This window comes from Halichoerus grypus, chromosome 10 (genome assembly GCF_964656455.1).
Source record: "Halichoerus grypus chromosome 10, mHalGry1.hap1.1, whole genome shotgun sequence".
Taxonomy (NCBI): Eukaryota; Metazoa; Chordata; class Mammalia; order Carnivora; family Phocidae; genus Halichoerus; species Halichoerus grypus.
In genome coordinates, this window is record NC_135721.1 from 38637256 (window position 1) to 38658142 (window position 20887).

At 47.6% G+C, this 20887-nt stretch overlaps 1 protein-coding gene across 6 annotated transcripts in view; it reads left to right on the plus strand.

Annotated features, from left to right (window-relative positions):
• Positions 1–79: 79 nt before the first annotated feature.
• The window catches only part of ST3GAL5 (ST3 beta-galactoside alpha-2,3-sialyltransferase 5), a 49634-nt gene continuing 28826 nt past the window's right edge, over positions 80–20887 (plus strand). For 2 of the 6 annotated variants that reach the window (XM_036117407.2, XM_036117412.2), the window contains exon 1: positions 123–261. Coding sequence is in view for 1 of the 6 variants with exons in the window: in XM_036117406.2 (XP_035973299.1) it covers positions 177–261 (85 nt within the window). In the remaining 5 variants the exon portion in view is untranslated. Of the gene's footprint in view, positions 262–796; positions 822–20887 lie in introns of those variants that run through there. The other 4 variants (XM_078056349.1, XM_036117406.2, XM_078056348.1 and 1 more) reach the window with 4 other exon arrangements.

Below are 20887 nucleotides of genomic sequence, written 5' to 3' on the forward strand. Positions count from 1 at the left end.
CGAGCTCCGATTGGTCTCTCCTGTCCTCGTGACTCCCGGTCCCGCCCCCACGTCCCTCCTCCGCATCCGCGCGGGGGAGTGGACGGTCCGGTGCTGAATGGGCGCGAGCGCGGCGCCGGGGACGGGCGGGGGAGCGGGGCCCGGGACTGGCGGCCCGCCGGCGCCCCCTCCCTAGCATGCGGGCGAAAGCGGCGGGCGGCGCGGAGCGGCGTCCCCTGCAGCTGCGAACCGAGGCGGTGGCGGCGGCACCTGCCGGCCGAGGTAAGTGGCGCAGCCCCCTTCTCGGCGTAGCGGGGCCCGCGGGCTGGGGGCGGCGGCGGCGGCGGCGATCAGTCCCTGCCCCTGCCTAGCTGGGCCCGGTGGCTCCGCCCCTGTCCCCGCGGGCAGCGCCCAGGGCACGGCGCCCCTAGACGCGCCTCGCGGGGGCGCGGGCTGAGAGTCGTGGCCGTGGGCCGCGTGGACGGGGCGGGCGGCGCCGCGCCAGTGTGGACGTGGTGGAGGCGCAGGGGTGAACCGCCAGGATGTCGGGTAGAGCCGCAGTGGCCCTTTCTCCCCGGGCTTCCCTCAGCGGCTCGGGGTTTAATTCATTGCTGGAAGCTTCCTAGCCAGCGGAGCCGAGTTAACTCATTTCCCTGGAACGGGATTGGGGGACCCTTTGCAGGGTAACTAGCAGGTCCCCAAACTGCCCATTGCATCCTTCGGAAAGGCGCGATGTGTGGCGTCTGCAGGTAGAAATTCGCCTGTGACCTTGCTTGCCCCCTCTCTGCAGCCAGCCCTACGGGAGAGACACATTTTGGTGACCCTTTGCTTTCCTCTGAATTGTAAGCATGCATTCATTATACACCGTTATACGTATTATACGTGGGCATGCATTCATTATACGCCGTTAGTGTGTAAGTAACGTAAGGTTTTGCGAGGGCATCTCTCAGAGGAACCTGGCAAATAGGGGGAGGCGGGATCTTGTCCCTACCCCACACCAGCTGGGTGACCTTGGCCGACACTGGTCCCCATGTGGGGCTCTGTCTCCTGGTCTCTACTGGAGGCTTGAGCTGCTGATGGCTGTGGTCCCTTCCAGGCCTCTGGTTCAGTGGTTCTGACCAAAGAATGTGTTTACCAGTGAAGAGAGTCCTGCAAATCAGTAGATGACTTGAAAAACGAATTTTATGTCCTCATGTCTTAATTCGTGTTCGTGGCCTTTGCTTAATTAGGTATCGTTCTTCTAAAAGAGAGAATAGTTTATGTGCTGCGTTTCATCTGGCACCCTTGGCTTGCCTGCTTGTGGTGCCAAGCAGGGAGCTGGGTGCTGGGGTTACAAAGAGGAAGGAGACTCATCTCCTGCCCTCTGGTGTTTAGCCTCGCTCTCCTCTTGGTTTATAACTGCTAGTCCTCTTCCATAGTGGGATGCGTGTCCTGAAACTGGAAGAGGAATCCATGTCTGAGTGAAGGAGCACAGACTCAAAAACATCATGGGTTGTGGTTTCACTTGTGTAATCCGGAAAGCTTGACAGCTTAGAAGAATGTCTTACATTTCTGGTCTTAGAGCCAGGATCACCTAAATTCCAGCCAGTGCTTGGACAGGAGACGGCTGTGAGCTGCCAGAGTCCTATAACCAGGATGTCATGAGGATTTTTCGTGTCTGTCCATTGTGTGAGTGCTGCTGCTTTTGTAAAATGAAATGAACCTTAGTTATGATCAGTAGCCATTTCTTCCTCAGGCCAGAAAAGAAATGGGTGAGCTGGGAAGGCGTAAGGGGGTTAATGGAAGAGTGAGAGGGCTGATAGGCATATATTCCAAAAACTCACGTTTATGACTACCTATTTTGAAGATGCTTATGATTTTGGCACGGACTGCCAAGTTAGCCGCATGCTCTTTGGCAGCAGTGAGGGGAATGTATCTAGCAGGTTGGCTTTTGGGAGGTGAACAGACAATAAAAAGAGGTTCAGAGTTCTCTGTGGGAGTCCATCCAGGTGCTGGGCGGTGGGGCAGAAGTGGTGTGTCTTGGAGCCAGCAGCTCCTGGGAGAAGGATGGAGGTTCATCTTCCACACCCTTCTAGCTCCTGAGGAACGATTTAATCTGAACTGCCTATGGAGGGTTGAAATCGTTCCCAGAGGGCATGCTCTGTGTCTTTAGTCTAGCTGGGCAGCGTTGGCAGAGTAAAACCGCTGGGAAGATACACAATGATGGTACAAACTTCCTAACTGCTGAAAAAGAAGCTAGGGCTGGATCAGCGTGAATGGCCTAAGTTAGCAAAGGTATTCAAAATGGGGAGGGGGGCACAGATCACCAGCCTGGGGTGGGAAGAAGCCATAAATATGGGTGGTGACATGTGGGCTCCCCAAGGAGAGAGACCCAGCTTAAGCACACATGCGGGGGGGGGGGGGGCGGGCAAGGAAGTTGTATAAGGGAGTGAGAGACAAATGAGGTTAGACGGGTCCAAGGACACTACCAGGCTTATCTTACTGGAGAGCTCGTTCTTTCTTTTCTTTCTTTCTTTCTTTTTCTTTTTCTTTCCTTCCTTCCTTCCTTCCTTCCTTCCTTCCTTCCTTCCTTCCTTCTTTCCTTCCTTCCTTCTTTCCTTCCTTCTTCCCTTCCTTCCTTCCTTCCTTCCTTTCCTTCCTTCCTTCCTTCCTTCCTTCCTTCCTTCTTTCCTTCCTTCCTTCTTCCCTTCCTTCCTTCCTTCCTTCCTTTCCTTCCTTCTTTCCTTCCTTCCTTCCTTCCTTCCTTCCTTCCTTCCTTCCTTCCTTCCTTCCTTCCTTCCTTCCTTTGGCATATACAATAGAAAAGTAGACATACTATAAGTGTACTGTTCACAAATTCTCCAAACTGAACACAGCCATGCACTCAGATCAAGAGGCAGGAGCTCCCCATGTGCTCCCTTCCGGTCCCTACCTCCCCGAGGATAACCCGCACCTGACCAAGGATCCTGCAGTGTCTGCCATCTTTCCTCATGAGTAAGGTTTCTGATATTCACTCGTGACACTGCCTCTCATTGTAGTGTGCTCACTCTCCTGGCTGATTTTGGTCATTGGGTGAATAATATATCACATATTTATCTGTGCACATTTGGGCAGTTTCCAGCATTTGGCTATCACACATAACGCTGTTGTGACTGTTCTCATACCTATCTTTGGTATACATTCCTGATGGGGGTATAATAGGTGTGTGATAAAGGGGTCATGGGTTGTGTGTATACTTAGCTTTGGGAGCTGCAGGCAAAGCTATTTTATTCCAATTTTTGAATAATTACATTGTTATTAGTATAGTGATCAATATGGTTATTAAATGGTAATTAGTGGTTACTGTTTATTAGTATAGTGTTAGTACACCCTTCTATTAGCTGATGAGTGCAACATTGACTGTTCACCAAGGAGACAGGCAGGAGTCCTACCAGGAGTCATGATCCGTTTCTACCTGGCTATGCCCCATATGCTCTTGGCAAGTGCAGTCACCTCCATGTCCCAGTCACCCCTGAGTCAGGCAGCAGGACAGGCTGAGCTGTGGGGAACCCAAGAACAATGTTGTCAGGGAAGAATTTCTCTGGCCAAACTGCTTTACCTTATCTCAGCTCTCAGCCTTCTTGCTGCAAACACTTCTGGGAACCTCTTCTCCCTCTGCTTTTGTAATATTGTACTTTCTGTACTTGTTTCTACTTCTCTGACCTGCCTTCTCTGTACTTCTGTATTTCTGTATTTCTGGAATTCCCCCACATCCTAGAGGAGAAGCCCATTTCTTGGTTGGTCTTTTGAGGCCATACAGGATATTTTCGTTCTCTTCTTACGGCATGGAAAAATATCCAGGATTAAGTTATTGGATGGCTCACCAACTCCTATAACCTAAGAATCCTTCTTTTCCCTTCAAGTTTTTAGTATTTGGAATCATAATAGTTAAGTATCATATGATATGACTTGATTAATTCAAAGAGAGAAAATTGATAAAAATAACAAATAAAAAAGCTCTACTTTAGTGGAATAATAGTTCTGCCTTTTGAACATTAAGGCTGTTTTTAATACTAAGTGTCATTTTCATAATTAAAGGCTTAAATGTATTGAATTCAGAGCAGAAGTAGTTGTTCTATTGTATGTGTAGAATTCCTTCTTCCCTGGCCACCTTTTCTCAGCTTCTGCTTTTTTATCCTCTTCTGTCTTGTCTTCCCCTCCTTTCTGCTTTTCACAAGCATCTTGGTCTCCTTTCCTATCTAGACTCCAGCAGCAAGAGAGAAAGACAGAGTATGGTACTTTAACAGGTCTACCAACCCTCTCCTCTCTTTGCTTGTTATTTTCTGCATTCAAGTCCTTAGTCTTCCAGGACTTGGTGGTTGGTGCAGACTCCTTGCTTATCCTTTCTCTAGACCAGTGCTGTCCAGTGGAAAGATAATCCAAGCCACACATAATTTAAAATTTTCTAGTAGCTACATTTAAAAAATTAAAAAGAAACAGTACATCAGAGTTTCAGTTTCTGAATAATATAAGAATTTCTAAACTCTTATGCACCTAATAACACAGCTTCAAACTATATAAAGTAAAAAGTAACAGAAGGATAAAAAAAAGTTGACAAATCTGCCACCATAGTGGGAGATTTTAGCATACATCTTTGAGTAACTGATAGAACAAATTGACTGAAAACAAATAAGGGATTATTCCAACAAACAATAAGCTTAATCACACTGATTATATAGAAAACATGGTCCCAGCAAGTGAAGATTATACTTTGAGTATATACCTGGTCATGAAATAAGTCCTAACATATTTAAAAGAATCAGTATCATACAGACCAAGTTCTCTGAACATAATGCAACTAAATTATATCCGTTTTAAAAGATGCTTTGAAAAATTTGAAAATTTCAGTTTGAAGATATTTAGATTTGAAAGATTAATAATAATAAACATATATGTCCAAACTTGTAAGATGAGTTGTACACCTAAAAAAACTTGTGAGGTGCAACTAACTTGGTATTTAGGAGGAAATGTACAGTCTTAATTGCTCATATTAACAAGAAAAACGGCAAAAAGTAATGATTTAATTAGCTAAAGTAAGAAGTTAGGAACATAACAATTAAAATAGATCCAGGGGCGCCTGGGTGGCTCAGTTGGTTAGGCGACTGCCTTCGGCTCAGGTCATGATCCTGGAGTCCCTGGATCGAGTCCCGCATCGGGCTCCCTGCTCGGCGGGGAGCCTGCTTCTCCCTCTGACCCTCCCCCCTCTCATGTGCTCTCTCTCTCTCATTCTGTCTCAAATAAATAAATAAAATCTTTAAAAAAAATAAATAAATAAATAAAATAAAATAAAATAAAATAAAATAAAATAGATCCAATGAGGGGTGCCTGGGTGGCTCAGTTGGTTAAGTGTCTGCCTTCCACTCAGTTCATGATCCTGGGGTCCTGGGATTGAACCCTGCATCGGGGCCTGTTTCTCCCTCTTACACTCTCTCTGCTTATGCTCTCTCTCTGTCAAATAAAAAAAAAATTTTTTTAAGTAGATCCAATGAAATAGAAAAAAGGAAACTTTAAAAAAACAGGTGAAATTAATATATATATTTTTAAGTAGGCTCCACGCCTAGCATGGAGCCCAGCTCGGGGCTTGAACTCATGACCCTGAGATCAAGACCTGAGCTGATATCAAGAGTTGGACGCTTAACCGATTGAGCCACCGCGCACCCCATGAAATTAATTTAATTTAATTTTTTAAATAAGATTTTATTTATTTATTTGAGAGAGAGAGAGAATGAGAAAGAGAGAGAGCATGAGAGGGGGGAGGTTCAGGGGGAGAAGCAGACTCCCTGCTGAGTAGGGAGCCCGATGCAGGACTCGATCCTGGGACTCCAGGATCATGACCTGAGCCGAAGGCAGTTGCTTAACCACCTGAGCCACCCAGGTGCCCCTAATTTAATTTAATTTTTTAAGGATTTTATTTATTTATTTGACACAGAGAGAGAATACAAGCAGGCGGAGCAGCAGGCGGAAGGAGAGGGAGAAGCAGGCTCCCCACTGAGCAGGGAGCCCGATGCAGGGCTCGATCCCAGGACCCTGGGAGCATGACCTGAGCCGAAGGCAGACGCTTAACCGACTGAACCACCCAGGTGCCCCTGAAATTAATTTTAATAATATATTTTAGTTAACCCAGTATGTCCATTATATTATGAAATTAATATAAAAATTGTTAATGAGCTATTTAAATTCTTTTGTTCATACTAAGTCTTCAAAGCCCGGTGTGTATCTTACTTATATAGAGCACATCTTGATTTGGTTTGGCCACATTTGAAGTACTTAACGGCCACATGTGGCTAGTGGCAACTGCGTTGGACAGCACAGCTCTGCATCTTAGCCTGTAAACATTGAGCTGATTGGTCTTGATAAAGGGGGCAGTCAGAGCTAACTCTGGCGGTGAGGTTCAGTTGTCTGCCAAGCAAATAATAGGATCATAGGAATCTAGCAGTGTTTTTTGGTTGGCAAAGAGGGAGTGTGCTCTTTGTGAAAATCTTGTTAAACTCACCCCCCCTCCCAACAAACCCACATGCTACAACACATAGATAGGACAGAAAAAAAGATAAATGCTCTCCTGACTCACTTTATCCTCACCTGTTCTAGACATGTTTTATATATGTATGTCACGTTTTTTTATATATGTCATTTTATATATTTATATATGTCAATTCACTTAATTTTCACAAAAGCCATATGAGTTTGGTGTCATTATTATCCCCATTTTACAAATGAGGATTTTGAGGCTCAGAGAAGTTAAGAAACTAAGAAACTATAGGGGACAGAACCTAGAGGAAGTGTCTAGGGGGCATTCTGACTCAGGCCGTCTGAGCTGGAGATGGTAAGGAGGCAGATGCATCCCTCCCATGCCTGCGAACAGCTCCTGTCACCATTCTTGAGGAGGTCACGTGTAGTGGCTGAGATGGCTCTGTTCCCTGTCCAGGTTGGTACGTTCCCGGCACACCATCATCACTCCCCTGAGTCTCCACCGCAGCCTCCTAACTGGTCTCGGGGCACAAGAGGACTTCCCCATCTCCATTCTGACCTCAGGAGAGGTCTCTCCAAAATCCAATTCCAGTTAACTCCCTGCCCCCCACCCCCACCCTATTGCTCCTTTTATCTTGGGATAAAATTCCAACCTGCCATGGAATGGCCTGCTGCTTTTTTCCAGCTTCTGTCGGCACGTTATTCCTTCCTGGGCCGGACCTTCAGACACTCCATGAGAAGTTTTCCCCTCGGTGCCTGCTGTCCCTGCCCAGGTGACACCTGCCTGCCCACATCCACCAAGTCCTACTCCTTCCTTCCCAGGAGGACCTTTTCTAACGCCTTCCCAGACACACACCCCTCCCCAAATCTAAGACATCTTGTAGCGCAGCCCTCATGTCCCATGTAGAATAAATTGGAAAGAAATACTATGAAAATAATGACACTGGTGGTAGATCTACTTGTCTGATTTTTAAAATAAGATTATGAGAGCCTCTGGAGAAGACACTATGTCCGTGTTGCTAGTGCTGTAGCCCCAGGCCCATACTCCAAGCCTGATTAAAACTGCTTATGTGAGTGGTAGTGTGCCTCCTTAGGGGCCCGCCCAAATAATGGCTTCCCAAATATTTGGAGTAAAGAGTAAAAGGGATGTGTATGGGGTGTAACAGGAAAGTCTCTGTTTTAGCCATGCCTCTTATAGACCTAAATTTGTATTGTTGGTTTTAACAGTTCAAACATATTTCACTTGTTCTGAGCTTAAAGTGGCCCAAACAAAACTTTCCTTTTCCTTCTGTGGGATTGTTTCCGCTCCTTCAGTCTCAAAACTGCCAGGGCCTGCCAAACTTCGGGTTCCAGTTGTGGTCCCTCCAGTTCCTTTTCTAGGGTCATTACCGCCTTCTGATTTGGGCTGTACGTGACTAGTCTGCTTCTCCTAGGACAACAAGGCTTATCAAATCCTGGATTATTGCGTGAACTGCCTGTCGAATCCTTCACCTTCCCTTCCCTACTCACAGCGGGTCCCTGAGGAGTATTGCTCAGGTCTGGTTTGGTGATGTCTCTTCATAATGCCAGGACTTAGGAATCCGACCCTTTTGTGTCTTTTGGGGGGCAGGGGAGGATCTTGGTTCTTTTAGAGCTTGCACGCACACTTTCCCATCATCTCATACCCTGTGTCTCTCATTTTACTCAGGTTTGGGGGTAGGTCCCCATGTTGGAGCCTGTTTATGTTGGGTCCCAGAGTTGCTTTTGTTAACTGTCAATTTTACTGATTTTCATTTTCTCCTATTTCTTATTCAGTCCAACTACTTGTATTTTCTTTAAATCAAGAGGGAAATCTTCCGTTAAAAAGGTAGTTTCTAGGGGCACCTGGGTAGCTCAGTCGGTTAAGCATTTGCCTTTGGCTCAGGTCATGATCCCAGGCTCCCTGCTCAGTGGGGAGTCTGCTTGTCCCTCTCCCTCTGCCCCTCCTCTCCCACTTGTGCTCTCTCTTGCGCGCTCTCTCAAATAAATAAATAAAATCTTTTTTAAAAAGGTAGCTTCTAGGTTTTGCTTTGTTTGTGGTATTCATGGGCCCGCCACAGACTTGTTCTCCGGGAGCATATTTTGCATGTATAATTTGCTGCCACAGGGGCCCCCCCGGAAAGCTATTATGTAAGGTGTTTTCTTAGAGCCTGGAGGGACCCAAAAAGGAGGGGCAGTTCTATGAGCAGTTTTCCTCCGTTTACTCCAGCGTCATGTCTCATTCCCTCTGGCCTCCTCCTCTGAGGGGTACCCCCACCTCCGCCATTAAATCATCTCAGAGAATGGTGGAATGGTGGTGCTGTGTGGCGCCCTCTTGCATGGGCTTTGCTTTTTTCCTTCCCATTACTGGCCTGAGTTTGTTCGTGCAGGCTGGATCTCAGCTGGCTGGGCGCTGGAGGAACAGCCCCTGCTGGCTCGGTCGCCAAGTTCCCTGTGGCATCTTCCTCCACGTCTTGTGATCAGCCTCCTCCTCACTGCCTCTGCTCTGGCTCGGCTCCCCCATCACCCCCAGCTGCGGTGACCTCCGTGACCTCTCCCTTGACCACCCTCTCCCTTGGCTTCCTTCATCCCAGTGTGAGCTGGCCACCCGGGCTCCAGAACCACTTAGGGCCGCCTGGCGCCTCCCCCTTGGGGCCCACTTGGAGGGCCTGGTTCCTTCTCAGCCCTATCTTCTGCCACTCTCCAGGTCCCCTGTGATGGGGCCTGAGCCTGCCTCTGTGGGCATTTTGGCATGGCCTTCCTTCCATCTGGAATGCCTGTTCTTCTCTTCTGTCTCCTCTGAAGTCTTGCCCGCCCTTTAGGGACTCATTTGTGCATCACCTCCCCAGGGAAGCCTCCCTGCCGTCTGTGATGGAGGTGACGGTTCCTGGCTGCCCCTCTGTCGTGGCGCTATTTGGTGTTTGGGGTATTAAGGTATTTTTGCTTTTCCTGGCTGGATTATTCATTTAAAGAAGAAAGGGGCCGTGCCATATTTATCTTTATATCCCCAGTGCCTGGTGTTTTATTAAATGTTTATTTAAAGGATTATTAGGGAAATAAAGCAAATTATCCAACAGTACGCACCAGCCCTCTGCAACTGGGCTCTGCAGGAGAATTAAGCCCTACTACTCTAAGGCAACCATCATAGGTAATGAATTCACTTCTCTTCTGTGCTTCTGGAATGATTCTAGTTATAGTCCGTCCTTGGGAGAACTGAGAAAATAGGTATTCAGATCCTTTTCTGTTGGGCCTAATTCTCCAGTGGAACCCAGCTTGAAGAAGGCTGGTGTAGACAGCTTGATCCACGTCCTGATAAAAATATACATATGCCAAGAGCAAAGACTGACGAAAGATAGACCAGAATGTTAACAGTTGTAGATAGATATCACCGAGTTGTAGTATGATAACCAGGACATGATTTCAAAATGTTCTTTCTGCCGTTAAAGAATTCCTGAAGTTTCTCACTTTGTGATAATAGAGCTGTAAAAAAAATACTTCTTGAATAAGCCAAGTCAGAGTTCCTAAACCTGACTGTGGCTCATCTAAGGCAGTAGAGAGTTGGGGTGTTTGTTTCCAGATACACCTCCCTGCGCCATGCCGCGGCAGGCCTCGAATCACCGAGCTGAGCCCCTCAGCATTGCCCCCGGAGAATCGGGCCTTGGGGTGGGGATGACTCTAGCCATCAGCTCTCTGGACGTGGGTGTCTCTTTTTGCTGCCACCGGACACCTTGTGAATTGAAGGGCTGAGTTTCCGGCAGGCGTGGCTCACCAGGAGAGAGACTAGCATGCTCATGGACACTCACCTATATTCTCAAAAGTAAATTTAGCGGTGTTTTTGTTTTTTCTCCTTAATTGCTAAGAGTGAACTTAACCCAGGGTTATTTGAATTAAGTCTCACATGCTAATTCTTGCTCATGAATCACTGCTTCAACCAGCCCTAGTTTTTTCCCTGAAGTTTGACCTTATTTGTCCTCACACAGGATTTTACCCTTACTGGGGCGAGAATCCACCAGTATGTGCTGAAATAGGTATTTGATGAGGAAGAGGGCATTTACTTTGTCTCTAAGTGTCGTCCATCAAGTTACTTATTAGTTACAAAGGAAAGATAGTAACTTGACAATGGAGAAACCTGCCTTCCACCACTTCAACCAATTGATCAGATTTAACATCACCATCAGCGGGACAGATCAACATCGTATGCCCCTTGAGAAAATGCATCGAGAGGAGCCCAGCATTAATCTGTGATATTTCAGCCAAAAATGTATAACTTGAATCTAATCATGAAGTAGACAAATCTCAACTGAGGGCCATCCTACAAAAGAACTGGCCTGTACTTTTCAAAAAATGCCAAGGTCATGAAAGATACAGCAACTATTTCAGGGTAAGGGAGGTTGAAAAGATATGACAGCTGAATGCCACACGCGAATGCTTTTTGCTCTAAGACCATTATTGGAACTACTCAAGAAATTTGTATCAGGTCTTTAGATGGTATTGAAGCAACAACAATTTCCTGATTTTTATCATTATATTGAGGTTGTGTAAGGGAATATCCCTGTGTTTACGAAATACTAAAATATTTGGCAGGGGGGAATATGTCATGTTTTCAGCTCCTTTCAAACAGTTAAAAAGGTAACATGCATATTATATTATATAGAATGATAGACAGCAAATGTGGTAGGTTGTTAACAGTTGGGGAGTCTGGGTGAAAGATATATGGGAATTTTTTGTATTGTTCCTGCAATCTTTCTGTCATTCTGAGGTTATGTCGAAAAATAGAGTTTAAAAACTCAGAAGCCTGCAGGTTGTCGTGCTATGGCCAGTTTAGCAACAGAAGGCACATGGGGGCTTTTCAGGGGCTCCCCTTTCCGTGGTCATTAATGAAGTCATTTTCCACCACACTGAGCTCTCTTCACCATTGGCTTGGCCCCCCCTGGTATCGGCGGAAAACAGGGTGGAAGTGCATTAATAGAGCAGGTTCGGCCGACAGGAGGCTTGCTTTCTTCCGGGGTCTGCCACTCCTGTTCCAGAGACTTCACTCAGTGGTCCTCAGGTAGCTGGTCCACCACCAGCTCTGGTCCATGCATTTAACTTGGTTTAGACTTCACTCCTGCTCCCACCCCCACCCCACCTACCACTGTCCTGGAGAAGAGGCTTCCCAGGCAGAATGTAACTTCAGAAATATATTTAAACACAGTGGAGAGTGTTGATGCATGAGATCAGCGCACTTCACCAAGATGCTTTGGTCTAGCGCTTGCCAGCAAATAAGGCACTGGGCCCTCCGAGGGTGCGCTTTGCCCAAGGTCTTGGCACCAGCCCGTTAAAGATGGGCCTCCCTCCTGCCTTGACAGACCCTCGGGTTGTATGTTTTGGCAGAAATCCTGCATTTACTATGTTCTGCGTGAGGAGGGGGTCCTTTCCAGCCCCCACTGCATTTTATGCCATTGAGGGCCACCTTCCATGCTGTGGCTGGAGTCTCTCCTGGGGGCGGGGGGCAGGGGCAGTGCTTGGATTCTGAAGGGGAGCTCTGAGTTAGGGCCTGAGGAGGGTGTGTGGGTGGGTCTGCGTATCAGAATTTGCAGAGAGTTCCTGGGAAACTGTCCAGCCCCAGGGAACAGAATATGATAAGAACACTGAAGCTTCTGTTCCTCCTTGCTGTCTGTCTTTCCCTTCCAGCCCTCCTTTCCCGGAATTTCCTGTCCCCTAGCCCCCATTCCATTTTCTCCACTCTGTGTCCACCCCCCCCACTCTCTCTTTCCCTTTCTATTATTTTTTTCAATCCATCTCCCTCCACTTATTCCAGCTTCCTATTTCTCTCTCCTAAATGGTCATAATGTATGAGGGTCCATTGAATCAGCTAAGTTTTATGTTTCCTGTTCTTACTTTGAAAAGTAGGTGAGACTCATAAATTTTAGTGGAAGAAGAGGCAGTAGAAATGTTCTCATCTGAACCTACTTTTTATGTATTAGCAAACATCCTGAAAGGCGTGACTTGGCCATTATCAAACTGCCTAACCGTTGACTATTTATCTCTTTCCTCTCCTCTTAAAAAACAAAACAAAACAGATCCAGCTGCCCCTTTTACTTCCCCAAGGTGATGGGTGGGACAGTCATTTGACTTGGTTTATCTCCCTTCCCCAACACACACACACACACACACACACACACACACACACACACACGCACAGTGATTCCCATCCCTGTTCTCCGTGCATCAGGCATGCTCTGGACACTTTGCAAATGCCCAGTGATTGTGATATCTGGACACAGGGAAGGATCTGGTTTTCACGTCTGCCTCTTGTTAGGACCATGGTGACTTTGGGTTAGCTGTTCTGCAGGGACCCGGGTGCCTTCAGCAAGGGTTTGGTGCCTTTTCTGTGCTAGGTATGTTGTAGGTCTTGAGGTTATAGCAGTGAATGAAATCGCCAGGCCCGCTTTTCTAGGAAGCTTATATTTAGTGGGGAGAGCAGACAGGCAAATATGTATGAATAGTAATGAGTGCTGTGAAGTAAAGCGAAGTGAATAACAGGGCTCAGGGTGGAAATACTATTTTACAAGGAAGGTGACTTTTGGACAAAGACCAGAATGAAGAGGGTGAAGAAGAGAGCCACCTGGAGGTGGGGTGGAGGCAAATGAAGATTCTAAGGTGGGGTGGGGGTGGGAGCAGGAGGCCTCTAGGCTGAAGGGGAGTGAGGAGGAGGGCAATGGGAGAGAGAGGTGGGGAGGGGGAGAGGGCTCTGGATTTGACCCTGCAGGAGGCGCTGCCCTGTCGACATCTTTGTCACTTCAGTAAAATCTTGGAGAAATACCATGTGTAGTTCCTGGGCATGTTCTAATTTTGGAGAATGTTTATGTATTCCAAGGACTCAGAATTAATTGCCTTAGCACTTTTTTAAAAAAAAGATTTTATTCATTTATTTGAGAGAGAGAGAGAGAGAGAGAGCACGAACTGAGGGAAGAGGGAGAAGGAGAGGGAGAAGCAGACTCCCCCCTGAGCAGGGAGCCAGATGTGGGGCTGGGGCTCAATCCCAGGACCCTGGGATCATGACCTGAGGCAAAGGCAGCCGCTTAACCGACTGAGCCACCCAGGCACCCCTGCTTTAGCGCTTTTAAACATGTAAAAAGCCAGCAATTGAATGACAGTAACGATGTACTCTCAACCTTAGAGGAATACTGGTTGATTAGCAGGAGATTTAAAAAGCCTACCTCAGAATCACTGACGTGCTTGCATTTTGGTTGGTGGTCAAAATTAGTAGAGTGTGGACTGCATTCATGAAGCAACACTTCTATTTTTCATTTCAGAAGACAGGTTCTCATATAACTGCACAGTTTGTAGAAGGATCTGAAAATCCTTAGGCTAAAGATGGAGCCTTAATCTGTTGTTAATTACAGCTATGAGGCACTTGCTGCAGAGTTTCTCAAAGTGCCACACCCACATAACTTCGGGGAACTTGCTTAAAATGCACATTTGGCATCCTTCCTTGGTCCTACCAGGTGGGACATTCTGGGGGTGAGGTCTGGGACTCGCATCCTTCACAGCGCCCTCCAGTGGTTCTTGGGCCTGGTCAGCTTGCAGAACCACTGGCCAGGGCAATGGGGAGGCATTGATGATTTATTTATTTATTACTATTTACTTAAACAATAGACATTCATTTCTCAGTTCTGGAGGCCGGGGAGTCCAAGATCAAGACACTGGCAGATCCTGTGTCTGGTGAGAGCCCCTTCCTGGTTCTCACCTGGCGGAAGGCACTGGTAAGTTCAGTTGCACAAATCTAGAAGACTGGAGATGATTGGGTGTGGTCTCAGCAGCAGAGTTCAAACCCGCACTTCCTTTGTGGTTTTGAAATCACGGGTGAAATTTCATATTCCTAAAAGACAAGTAAGACACTGCCTGCCCAGTAGAAACAGGAAAGGACCGTGCAGTTACCCCCTTTCAGTGGTGGGAGTGGAGTGGGGTGGTTAAGGGTGCTCTGCGTGGGTCACTTGGATCCAGGAAGGAGTGCACGCCTTCCATCCCCACGCACACCTAAGAGCTCCGCTCTGCAGGCTGGTGCTCTGCCCTCCCTGCTCTGTGAATGCAGGCCTGTGCCTGTCTGTTGGCTGGCACGTTGTACAGGTGAGACATGATCATTTACCTTGATGAATCAGGTTTCTTTAGGCCAAGCCCCCCAAACCAAACATTAAGAAGACTAGATACTGAAACTCAAGTATCTTCAATTTGTAGTCCATAGTCTTTGAGTTTTTAGTTTTTGCAGTGAGTTTAATAACCCTTAATACTTCAAATGTGGAGATGTTTGGAATTTTAATATAGACAATGATTTTATTCCAGTGGATAAAGCTGGGGGCAGTTTTGCTCCCCCCCCCCCCCAGGGGGACATTGGGAATGTCTGGGGACAGCTTTGGTTGTCACAGCTGGGGGAGGGGGAGGACCAGGGATGCTACTAAACATCCTACACAAGACACCCTACATGAGATTGTCTTCTACATCAAAGAATTACCCAGTCCCAAATGTCAGTAGTTCTGAGGTAGAGAAACCTTGCAAAAGATCAATTGCATGCCTCTTTTTTTTTTTAAGATTTATTTATTTGATAGAGTGTGTGAGAGGGAGGGACAGAGGGAGAGGGAGAGAGAATCGCAAGCAGACTCCCCACTGAGCATGGAGCCCAACGTGGGGCTCAACCCCATGATCCTAAGATCATAACCTGAGCCGAAACCAAGAGTTGGATGCTCCACCAGCTGACCACCCAGGCACCCCCAATTGTGTGCCTATGTGTGTTACGTCTTAGGATTCTAAGTGAGCTTTCATACAAACAAAAATTTCCACAGCTAGAACTGGTTTGGAATTAGCCACCTAGTTTGTCTGCTTGGGTGGAAAAGGAGGACAAATTGACTTCTGGAATCAGTAGGAGAGGAGTAACATGTCACCAAGAGCTCTGGAAGGTACAGGTAAGGCCCTGGACTGGTGTAGTCTTGAGCTTTTCTGACTAAAACGCTGCTCCCCTACTCTCCGCTGCCTCTCCCTGGAGGGTGAGGGTAGGAGAAAGTTGAGTGGAGAACTTCACTTGGACCCACTGCTCCCCAGCTCCTGGCCCCCAGCCCTGCCATGTTTGTCCTGTGCCCACAGATGGGCCTTGGCAAGCTGGCCTAGGGAGTGAGCTCTGTGACTAAATCGTGTCTGTGTCTGTGCTGAACAGTCTCCTTGCTCTCATGGCCCTCCCCACACCGCTTTGGATACATTCCTGTTATCACTTCCCTTGACCTTGGGTTTCTAGAAGGTGGGGACTCATTCCAGACTCAATCTGTCAGGCCATCTCTGCATTCTCACAGAATGAATGAAATGGACTTTTAGAAATCACTTTTTGGTGCGGGCACCCATATTACTTGTTTAGGGTAAAGCAATTTAAAATGCATTTTGCATAGGAACTAGCATGCTGCTTTCTTAAATAATTGGAATTTCAGACTGTGCTGAACCCAGGCATGGTATCGTCACATCAGAGTTACTGATTTTTGCTTAATATTTCCTTTTCTGATTTCCAGCAGTCCCTCCTGTGCTTCTTCCTTTCCTCCCCAGCCCCTTGAAGGTGGGCTTCCCGGGGTTAAGACGGCCCTGCACTTTGTTCTTCCCCTTGGGGATCTTATCTCTTTAGAGCAGTCTTAACTACTACCTTTATCCACATGCCCCAGGATCTTATCTCGGTCTGACACATCCTACTGTTGACTACTGCAGATCCCCCCTTTCCTTCCTTACCGACAGAACCCTGATCTTGTTTGGGGAAGCAGCCAGCCCAGCTTGTCCAAAGTTCCTGGCTAACTCTGCAGCTGGGGGTAGCCACGTGCTGTCATCTGGCCAAAGAGATCTACATGGAGGCCTGTCCGTTTCTGGAAGTTTTCCCTCTCCTGATATAGGTGCTTCCCCTTCCTTTCCATCTCATCCCTCTTCTGCTTCCTGCCTGGACTGTGGGGCGGAGGTTGGCCAGGTACTGAGGCTGGAGGAACAGAGGCTGGTGGGAGCTGGGGACATCGGTGGCGTACCAGAGCCACCACACCAGCCCTGGCCTGCTTGCCCCAGGACTTGCTGTTCTGTGAGAAGAAGAAACCCCCGCTTGGCTAAAAGCCCTGATACCCAGGTTTCTGCTGCCTGCAGCCAAGGGCACTCCCTGACTGATATTCCAGGTGAGATTCCCCCCGACGGCCCCAAGCCTGGGTTTTCATCTGTCCCCAGGACTTAGCAACCTGAGGGCCCACAGGACTTTGGGACGCGGCAAGGCCAAACTGATCTTAGTGACTCCAAAGCTTCCATCCGGTGACCTCTCTCTCCAGAGCACTCCACCGTCTTCCCTGTCACTTGAACTGTCTTGCCTCCTGTGTGCTGAGCACCTCGGATCCATCCCAAGGCCTGTCGGTGCTGCAGCCCAAGCCCTTCCTCTCCCCCGGCCCCCCACCCCCGGCTGCCGCCATCTTTGCTGCGGCTGAGAACGCTGTGCTGGCTCCCCAGCAGCCTCGCATCTCAGCCTCTCCACCCGCCCTTCTGCTATCCCTGCTGCTTTCCCTGTGATTCTCCTGCACGTTTCTTGACCCCTCTTGAATAAAGTCCCCAAGGGCCTCTGGTGATCGTCCGTGACCGTCTGTGATCTTCCATACATTGACCTGCTGACCTAATGGCCTGTCTTAGGTCGGGTTCGGTAGAAGCAGAGCCTGAAACAAGACGTCAGGGGCCCCTGGTTCATTGAGGGGGCTGCCAGGAGAAAGGGCACCAGGTTGGGGTGGGGGAGGGAGGGAGGCAGGGAAAGGAGCTGAGCAAAGCTGTGCTCCCAGCTGATCCCTCAGGGAGCGCTGGAGCTTAAATTGCTCTCCCAGGGTGATCCCACCTAGAGGCCAGAGGGCTAGCCTTTTGTACCTCCTCGGTCAGCTGTGGGGCAGATGGGCAGAGCGGGGCCTGACGCGTGCAGTTGGCAGCCAGCACCCACAGCCCAGAGACGGCACCGGCCCTGGGACGTCCAACGGGACCACGGTGTTGCCTTAACTCCTGCCTGCACCCCTACCCCCATCCCATGCCATACTTTCTCAGCTGTACCCAGTCATTTGCTGTTCCCCAAATTAACCAGGCCTCTGTGCTTTGCTCATTCCATTTCTTCTGCCCGCAGCGTACCTCTTCCCTCCCCACCCGGCTCCTCTTTGCCACGCTCTCCGCTCGTGCTGTGCCTTCTCACGGGCACCGTGACATGTCCAGCGTCTGCGTACCCCAAAGCTGGCTTCTCCCCGAGCGCAGGCTTCCTGCCTTGTCTTCTGTTCTCCTTTATCAAGTAGAAGTCTTCATCTAAAACACAAAACCCCAAACACGATTTGAGGGACTATTTTCTCAGCTTTCCCTGGATGGTATATAACTTGTACCAGTCTGGCTAAAGGAGAAGTTAGTTAATTTCATACTGTGGATGCCTTAGGGCTTAGCTCTCTTGGACCTGGTGGGCAGGGCTGGCTGATGGGCTGGATGTTCTGTTGAGCCTCAAGCCATACTTCCAGCTGCCTCCTGGGCATCTCTGTCCAGTTCTTTATCATCTCATATTAATCACATCATCACAAAACTACAAAAATTGACTTCCGAACCTGTCTTTCCAGAACTGAGATGCAGCTTTCCATTTGCACACGTCTTGTCGCTGATAGTCTTCTTTTCATCATTTCTCAGTAGATCTCTGTCCTGTCCCTCCCTCCTGCTCCTCACCAGGGCAGGCCTCGGGCTCCCCTTTCATCTGGGCAGCAGTGAGCATCCCGTACCCTGCCTCTCTGTCCCTGGGCGGGCAGCCTCGCACGCAGTTGACTGGTGTTCCTTTTCTCCTGCCGTGAAGTCCTCTGCTCTCAGAGACCTCCCGCCTTACCAGGCATGTTCTTTCAGCTGCCACATTCACATCGAAGCTTACCTGTTCGCCTTCCCAGGCAGCCCACTCCAGCCACGTTGGCTTACTCACTGCTTTCTCAAGTTCAGATTTTTGTTTCTAACAGTCTGTGCCTTGTCAAGCCTTCATTATTAGAAACAAAAGACCCTTCACATACATGCATATCTGCCGTTCCTAAGCACCGCCAGGTGGAAGGGCATGGACTGGGTGGTGAGTAGATGTGGGTTGGAATTCTCAGCCCCTTACTTCTCCATGCATGACCTTTGGCAGATTAAATGCATAGCAGTCCAGTGAAGTAGGTGTTGTTAGGATTTAGTGATAGCCTGTGTAGGCTTTACTCCCAGTAAATATTAATGCCCTATCCACTCTTGTACCAGTAATTGTCTCTATAGGTAATTTGGCAGTTCATCATGTCCTGCTTGGTGGTGCCTATTCTGCTCTTGCCTTGAATGGTTAATTCTTAATTCTGAAAATGTTAGTGCCATTTCTACAAATGGACTGAAAGCGCAGGCCTTGCCCTTATACATCAGGGCCTTAACAAGGATTATTTCTTCATCAGGCATACAAGCATTTGAGAAGGATATGTTATGTTTTTGTGTGTGAGTAGAAATACATAATTTTGAAAGCCAAGCCTTTTCTGCATAAACATGGTTAGCAAAGCTGAGACGTGGACAGTCTGAGTGAGAAGAGGGTCAAACTTATGAGCCCTGGGACCCTAGCACTTAGGAGGAGATGGTAGGAGAAGAGCTACCATGAAGGAGATGGGGAAGGAGGACAGGAGGGTGTCGTGGGATGGAAGAAGATAAGCAAGCTGTTGGTGATGGCCTGCCAACAAAAGGCCTTGGAGGAATGCCTGAAACCACCATCACTTCTGAAACTCTCATAAGAAACTGAGTATTTATTCAATAAATATGTACTAGATGCTTATCATGTGCCTCTTAACATCCTAGGCACTGTGAATTCGGTGGTGAGCGAAGTGAAGACCCCTGCCTCCATGCCATCTATATTCTGGTTGGGGGGACAAGAGACGAATTTTATTAAAAAGAAAAGACTTTATAGATTACATGTCTCACGATAGTGATTGTTATAAAGACAAAATTAAGCATGCATATGGGAATCTCCATATAGGCGGTTTTGGTAAGTAGGGCATATCGGTAGTGGTTTTATCATTCTAAACTGAGCGTTCTTCACATTAGGTAAATGAGTCGAACGGAGTGGAGGGTCCAGATCACCAAAGTGAATGCGGTCTGTGTGTGCATGCGCAAGTTGGTGGCGGGGGGACATGTTTGCGACACCCCGCAGTGCCAGTCCAGAGCAGATGAGCGCGAGCCCTCTGAAGTTCTAGGAGGGCCTCTGTCACCCTTCGTTCATCCACTCATTTCACTCAGCGGTTTTCTGAAGCCCCCTGATGTTCAGGTCGAGCTGGGCATGAGGCTTCCATACATCAAATGGCAGGGGGAGCTCAGTGTCTGCTCCTCAGACAGACTGGACTTGCTGAATGTCAACGTTCTTCATTTTGCTTCTCCATAAATATATATTTTTTCCAGCTCAGCAGACTTCCCCCAAATACAGTAACTTCGTTTCGACTTTTTTGCCTTTAACTAAGCTTATTTATGAGATATTGTTCCTCACACACTAGAGATGCTTCAGGGTTCCTAAGAATATTTTTTGTTTAAGTGGTTCTCAGATTTCTTTTCATCATAGGGTAAGGAGCCTCCCCCCATGAAAATGTCTTTAAGTTTTCAGAAATAAAAGCAGTAATGCCAGAATTCAAGGAGTATAAGAAGAATGCAAAATGAAAAGTGAGCTTACTCACAGTTGTTGATAACATATAGGTGTGCTTCCTTCTAAATATCTTTGTACGTATATACACTTATGGATATATAAACAGTCTTCTCCTGCATTCTGATCGTTTTGTTAGCTAAAAGTATAATTACTTTTAGGATTAATGGTGCACAGTTATGCAGTTGTTAACAAAACATGCCCATGGCTTAATGTTTGTGTAACTGAACCCTTAAATGCAACCCGTCCTCCACCGAATAGAACATTAAAGACGAAAGAAGTGAATGAACAGTGTGGATGTTGCAGAGCTAAACAAGACTATAAACTGTGGTTCTCTGAGGGAGCATCTCAAGGCCACCTACCGAGCTGTATATTTGTGAAGATGACTCAGGTTGGCTGTCCTTTTGTGATGCTGAGGGGCATGGAATCCAAATGGTCTCTTGTAAATCAGAAGAATACCTTCCAAGCTCAAGTAGGAGGATTTGATGAAACTCGGTGGGAAGTCAGATTCTCTGACCTTGAATGGAAACGTCCTAGAATGTGATTCTGTGTATATCTCTATACATTTTTATAAAACTACTTTTTTTCTTACAATATCTTTCTGTGTCAGTGTATATACCCGATACTTCAAGCTAGTGCTTCTCAAACTTTAATGTTCATACGAATCCCTTGATTTAGCAGATCTGGGGGGCCTGAGACTGCATTTCACACTTGCCCCCAGGTGATGCTGAGGCTGTGGTCACAAATGCCACACAC